The sequence below is a fragment of the Bos javanicus genome, chromosome 19 (genome assembly GCF_032452875.1).
Source record: "Bos javanicus breed banteng chromosome 19, ARS-OSU_banteng_1.0, whole genome shotgun sequence".
NCBI classification, from domain to species: Eukaryota; Metazoa; Chordata; class Mammalia; order Artiodactyla; family Bovidae; genus Bos; species Bos javanicus.
The window spans coordinates 28504808-28511005 of record NC_083886.1 but is presented as its reverse complement, the minus strand read 5'-3'; the positions used below and the strand labels follow the sequence as shown (position 1 = coordinate 28511005).

The 6198-nt window shown below is 57.1% G+C and overlaps 1 protein-coding gene across 1 annotated transcript; it reads right to left on the bottom strand.

The window, feature by feature from the left end:
* Positions 1–123: 123 nt before the first annotated feature.
* Positions 124–6138, bottom strand: FGF11 (fibroblast growth factor 11). Its single transcript, XM_061389696.1, has 5 exons — positions 5222–6138; positions 3457–3567; positions 3156–3259; positions 2332–2530; positions 124–2058 (listed from the first exon to the last, which is right to left on the bottom strand). The coding sequence occupies exons 1-5, from the start codon at positions 5412–5414 to the stop codon at positions 1988–1990; spliced, it is 678 nt and encodes a 225-aa protein (XP_061245680.1). The 5' UTR covers positions 5415–6138; the 3' UTR covers positions 124–1987.
* Between the last annotated feature and the right edge of the window lie 60 nt (positions 6139–6198).

The following is a 6198-nucleotide window of genomic DNA, read 5'->3' as shown; positions in this document are numbered from 1 at the left end:
AGGCGCCCAGGAATGTGCACCTGTTATTGGGGGGCAGCTGCCAGCCCACCCGCCCCGCCCCTGGGACTTGATCCCGCCCCGAGCAACTGCCAAAGCCTGCCACCCACAGATGACAGACAACACTTCAGTTGTATAAATCGTCTTTAATTGAGAAAGCGTGGAGTAGAGACCCGGTCCCCTGGGAGCAGATCCAGGAGATGGGTGGAGCCTGAGCGGGGTCTGTGTGGGTGAGGGGACCATCCACCCCTCTTAGGACAAGCCAGAAGTAAAAAGAGCCTGAGGAAAGGCAACCTGCCTCTGAGCCCTAGCCCCTCCCTTTAGTGCCTCCTCAGTCTACTCTGCCCAAGTCTGCCTTTAATGCCTCTTCAGTCTACTCTTACCAAGTCTGCCACCACCCAGAGTATCCCTCCCAGTTCACTGATGGGCTTCTGATCTTTTTCAGGCCTGCCCTGAGCTCTCTGCATGTTTTCAGAAAAATCTAGTCAGGCCCTTTTTGGGTACTTAAAACCCAGCTGAAGTTATAAGCTCTTAGGTAAAGCAAATTTTATTCAGTTAGAAGCTTGTGGGGGTGTATGAGGTTTAGAACCCAAGAGGCCCTCACCCTCCTTAGCCTGATCTGTAGGGGAGAAGGGTGGGGCTTATTGCTGAACTGGGGTCTCTTCATTGTGGGTGGGTGGGAGTCACATTTGTCTTTTTTATTCCAGACCTATTACCCTAAAGACCTCAGCTTTAAAGGGGACCTGGAAGGAATTCCTGCTGAGGTAGCTACGTATCCATGTCCCTTCAACCCAGGCACAGGTCCAGTCACTCCATGGTTCTGGTCCCTTCCCCATCCTAGCTGCCCTACTATGAGCCAGGGATTCCTTCCGAAACTCCTTTGCCCTTCCTCAGACTGTTTCCCGACAGGACCCCAACTGAGCTGTAGGAACTAGAAACTGCATGTAAAAATAAGGTTAGCATTCTACAGGCAGACTAAGAGTTTTAGAAAATTATCTAGGAAAAACAAGAAGTGGTTCTTGATCCATCTAGAACTTAGTTTTTTGTGAATCATAGCTGGGTCCTTTCTAGAGCTCATGCTTAACAGGTATCACTAGAGAAGGTGGGAACGTGGGTCTAGAACTTACTCTAGAGCAATAATATGGCTACATAGCACCCCCGTTCCATCCTGAAGGAAAGGGCTGAGAGCCCTGGTCTATGTCATAGAGCTAAGATTCAGAAGGAAGTATGGCTCCATATGTGTCTAGAACACCATGCTCTAGAATTGGGTGTCTCTGGGATAAGAAAGTTCAAACTGTGGTGATCTGAGACTGGTCCCAGTTCAGGCCAAGGCCAAAAGCTGGACAGGGCTCAAATCCAGCCTCTCTCTATTTTGAAGTCAGGGGTCCATCTGGGTCAAGGACAGAAGCCTGATGGATCCAGAACAGAGCCTGGCAGCATGCCTGTGTTCCAGCACAGAGCCTGAGTGCAGAAGTAGCCCTGGCTGGGGTGCCTTGTGTTCTGGAACCTGTCTGGAACAAGGCAGAAGGTGGAGTAGAGAAAGAAGGAATGATCCTGAGCGCCAGTGGACCTACAGATCTATGGCTCAGTGGCAATGAAAAGGGAAAAGGGTTCCAGGAACTGGCTGAGCCCGGGATGGGGAGGATTTATGCCCTGGTTCTATCAGTTTTGGAACCCCCAGCATCATCTCAGAAAAAGGCTTTGGAGGGGTGAGCATGGAAGAAAAGAAGTGATCAGCCAGGACCATTTCCAGACATCTTCCTCTCTGACCCCCAACCCTGGGCCTAAGAGTCTGAGGGTCTCAGCAGGCCCAGAAGTCACAGTGGCCCCTAGGCTCCCTCAGGGCAGAGCACCTGGTGGGACCTGGCTGCACAGGGTATGAGTGTGGCAGCGGTGGTGAGAGCAGGGCCGGGAGCAGGGCTGGGAGACAGGCTGTGGTGGTGGCTGGCTCTGTGCGAGTGCAGGGAGCCTCCAGTCCGGGGATGACATTTCAGGGGGCAGGGGGACTGGAAGGGGAGGTCTCAGGGACACTGTGCAGAGAAGGCTCCCGGTACATGGCCACTGTGAAGTGGGGAGAGAGGAGCAGGAAGGAGAGTTAGGCACCCAGAGGGCTCTGAATAGGCTCCCTTCCCCTCCATGCAGCCTCTGGGAACCCCAACCCACAAAAGGAGATCTCCCCAAATCCCTCAAGGCCAAAGTCTTCCTGGCCTGGCCTGTCATAACAGGTATCTTCTTAAAACTCTTATAACCCCTGAGCTGTATGTCATTAAATATCCATGTCAAGGTCAATACCCTCCCATGTGGCCTGTCTCTTCCCAGAGGGTCCATACTCACCCTCCAGGAGCTTGGGTACAAAGTGGGCAGCTGCCTTGGTCTTCTTGACTCGATTTCCCTTCATGACTCGGCCCTCCTTGTCCAGGCCCAGGTACCAGGCCCGTCCAGAACGGCGCTGGCGATAGAGAGCAGAGGCGTACAGGACATAGTAATTCTCAAAGACGCACTCCTTAAAGCGACACTCAGCTGTGAAATGCGGCTGAGGAGACAAAGACCCAGAAAGGCACACACAGACAGAGAGACAAAAAGACACATCACTGGACTAGAAGGGAGCCCTGGGAAGAACAAGGCACGATGCAATCCATATATCTGAGGTGAGGAGAACCAACTTCTGAGTCCATGCAGGAACTGGGACAAAAGGAGGATGGAAAAGAGTCTGGTGGCCCCCAAAGGCCAGGAACTAGACTTCTGGGGGCCTGGAATAAGAAGATACATTCTCTCTAATCTACTCCATTCCCAACCTCTCACCATCCAGGGGACCTGGAGGGAATTCCTGCTTGGAGGAATTCCAGAATCCTTTCCCAATATCCCAAATGACTCTGGGATAGTGAGTAATAATGAAGTTTCGAGGAGGTAGGAGGAGACACAGGGATCCTAAAAGCCTGAAGGAGTTGGACATTCAAAAGCCTGGGGGTACACCGGGGGCTGTTCAAGGAGGAGAGATTAAAGGGAATCTAGAGTAGGTGCTCCTGAGTGGGCAGTGAGGACAGGGTGTTGGCAAGAGCTGGAGGGATAGGGAGCTCTGAGCTGCAAAATACTTGTAGTTGGGAAGTCTGTCCTAGAGGAGTCCCCAGACCCCAGGCCACTCCACCCCCTTGTCTCACCGAGCTATAGAGCAGCCCCTCAGCGTTCATGGCCATGTAGTGACCCAGCTTGGCACTCTGGATGGTGACTACTCGCAGCCCCACAGGGATCAGGTTGAAGTGGGCTGGGGGTAGAGAGAGGGAGCCTCAGTACCCCAGACCTCCAACTCCTATCTGAGCACACACACACACACACACCCATTCCAGTTCCAGCTCTTCCCTTGGGAGTCAAAGAGCCAATGGATCCTGAAGCGGGAATAGTATTGTCATGGCCTGTGCCCACTCTCCCCCTTCCCACCAGGCAGCTGGCTTCCCCTCTCACTGAAAGAGCTGGTGTCCTCTGGGGTGCCTTGGATGCTCCCGTCGGGATTCGCCTGGAGGTAGAAACCCTGGCGGCAGAACAGTTTGGTGACGATGCCTTTGAGCTGAGGTTCTGGAGAGAGAGACATTCATCTTGGAACATCACATCTCTGTTCCCAGAAACATTCCTACACTTGGCGGGATCAGAGGAGAGAAAGAAAAAGAGAATGGAGGGAAGGAAGAGGGTCGGTCCCAGGGCCCTCCCAGCAAGCTCTTTCCCACCTCTCTCAGACGCCAGAGGAAGCTGGGGTGTGGGTCCCTTCTGCTGCCTCTAACCAGTTTTCAGTTTAATTTATTGAAATTTATTTAAACGCTTAATTCCTACCCTACAGCTCAACCATAAGGGGGGGAGGGGAGAAGAGGGAAGAGGAGGGCAGAGATGTATGGAAAGGTAGAGGACAGAGAGAGACTGGCAGGCCTGCTGAAAGGGCAGTGTGTGTGCGACTGTGGGGGCAGTAAGGTGACCACAGGGTAGGGGCGCCTCCTCAGGGATGGGGGTGGGACTGGGTCTGATGCTGACTCAGCACCTGCTGCTGCGGTTGCCGCTTGCTTGGCGCGGGCCTCTCCTTGGCCCAGCGCCGGCCTGTCTGACACTGACCCATCTGTCTGTCTGTCTGTCAGTCTACTGGCTCGCGGGAGCCCAGCCCTCCCTGAGCCTCAGCCTCTCCCCTTCAGCCAGGTAACCCGCCTGGGATGGGGGACATTCGGTACCACACCAAGGAAATGGGGGAGGGGGCCGGGGAGCTGGCGAGGCAGGCTGAATCACGTGGGGACCGGGTCCCACTCAAAGGGTGGGCTGCGGACCGTACCACTACGGAGGGCCGACGGCGGAGGGGGGAGAAGGACCGCGGAGGGGGGCAGTCTCTCCCTAGGGGAGCTGGGAGCGGGGGAAAGAGAGGCCAAAGGGACTCCCTGACTGTCGCACCTGGACGGGGACCACACGCCAACCCTCACAACTCTCGTCCCCCGAGGCTTGCTCCCGGCCGACTTCCCGGTACCCCCTCGTAGGTGGTACGACCCTCAGTCTCCGTGCGGGTCTCCCAGTGTACTGTGTCTGAGTCCCTCATAGCAGAGGGTCCCCTGAGCCCGTGAAGCCCGATTTTGGAGTCGCGTAGGGGGGGGTCGCCGGGGGGGGGTGCCCAGCTCCTTTCTTGGAGCGCAGGTCACGGGAGGAGGGCGCACAGAGGGGCGGGCTGGAGAGGTAGCTGCAAGGACACCCGGGGGAGAGCTGGGGAGATTGGCGCCGAGCCAGGCAAGCTCGGCCAGGAGGAACGGAGCCACAGCTCGGAGGAGCGGGAGCACCAGGGCGGGGGCGGGGCTGCCAGAGCCGCAGAAACCCTCGGGGTGACCCAGGCGTCCGGAACCCCCAGGTCCCTCCACTCGGGATTGAAAGAATCGCGAGAGCCGGCACGTAGGCGGAGGACGGTGGGGGTGGGGACTCGTGTTGGGTACGGGGGAGGCGGCGAGAAGGAGCTGCCAAGCTTCGGGGCACCCAGCTTAGCCCCTCGTGCCTTCCCCTTGCCCTCGAAAGCAAGGAGACTCGGGGTTACGGGCGAAAGAAAAGGGAAACTGAGGTATCGTCTGGCTGAGAGTTGGTGGCCCAGGCCCACCCCTTCATTTTCGGGGAGCTCCCCCACTTCGGTCAGGCCCCGCTCTTCGGGAGTTCCTGGCCTCAACCTCCCAGGCAGAGAGACCCCAGGCCTGGAGACCCCGCCCCAGCCACTCACCCGGGCCGCGGTCCGTCCGCGCGGGACGCCCCCCGCACAGTCGCACCTTGGACAGCAGGATGAGCAGCTGCTTCTGGCAAAGGGACTTGGTGCCGCGGGGACACACGCGCCGCTGCGCCGACACGGGCCGGCTGCCCCCGGGCTCGCGGACCTCCCGCTTCTGCCGAATCAGGCTACTGGCCAGTGCCGCCATGGCGCCCCGGGAGGAGACACCCCCAAACCGGCAGGCGCCCGGAGCGCGCTGGGCACCCCCTCCCCCAGAGAAGCCCGCTCGCTCACCAGGACATGCTCTGGACGCTCCGGTCCCGACTCACCGCCCTACCCGCAGGACCTGAGGATAAACCCTAGAGGACCCCCAGCCCAGGCGCCAGCTCCCACCCTTGGGCCTCCTACTAGCTTCGTGGGACCCAGCAGCCTATTTACCCCTCAATGGACCCCACCCTCGACTTTTGCCCCCTACAGAAAACTCTCCCCTTCTCTAGTCTCCTGTGTCCCTGTCCCCCACTAACCTTATCCCAAAGGCAAGACCCTCAGATTTTCCAAGACGTGGTTCCAATATCCCCAGGCACCTTTCCACCCTATTTCCAGGCCCCCTGTTCCTGACAAAGCCACTCTTATAATCTTAAGGGTGTGGGTCCTTAGCTTTGGAGATATTCGCTCACCCCACTCCTGCTGGGGTGCTGCCAATGTCAGCGAAGAACCCAACCTTGGTTCCTTTTCCTTTGCCACCCTCTAAGTGAAGAATCCCCCACTTTTTTCACTGAAATCCCCCAAAAACTATGTCTCGAGATATTCAGACTGTCCCCATTCAGCAAGCAGAGGTTCCCAGACCCTGTCTCTGGACAAAACCAGTATTTACCAAGTCACCCCCATTTCTAGTGGCAGAGGGTTCCAGGTGCTGAGCCCCTTTCCTCACCTTGTTACCCTCCACTCCTTTTGAAGTCACCTCCAAATCCGCCCTTCCTAGTGGTTACACC

Excerpts from the sequence above, each read along its gene's own strand:
- FGF11 (XM_061389696.1), bottom strand. The coding sequence starts at position 5,414 with ATGGCGGCACTGGCCAGTAGCCTGATTCGGCAGAAGCGGGAGGTCCGC. Across the intron at positions 3,568-5,221 it reads GCGGACGGACCGCGGCCCGG|AACCTCAGCTCAAAGGCATC; the intron begins GTGAGTGGCTGG and ends CTCTCTCTCCAG. Across the intron at positions 3,260-3,456 it reads AGAGGACACCAGCTCTTTCA|CCCACTTCAACCTGATCCCT; the intron begins GTGAGAGGGGAA and ends CTCTACCCCCAG.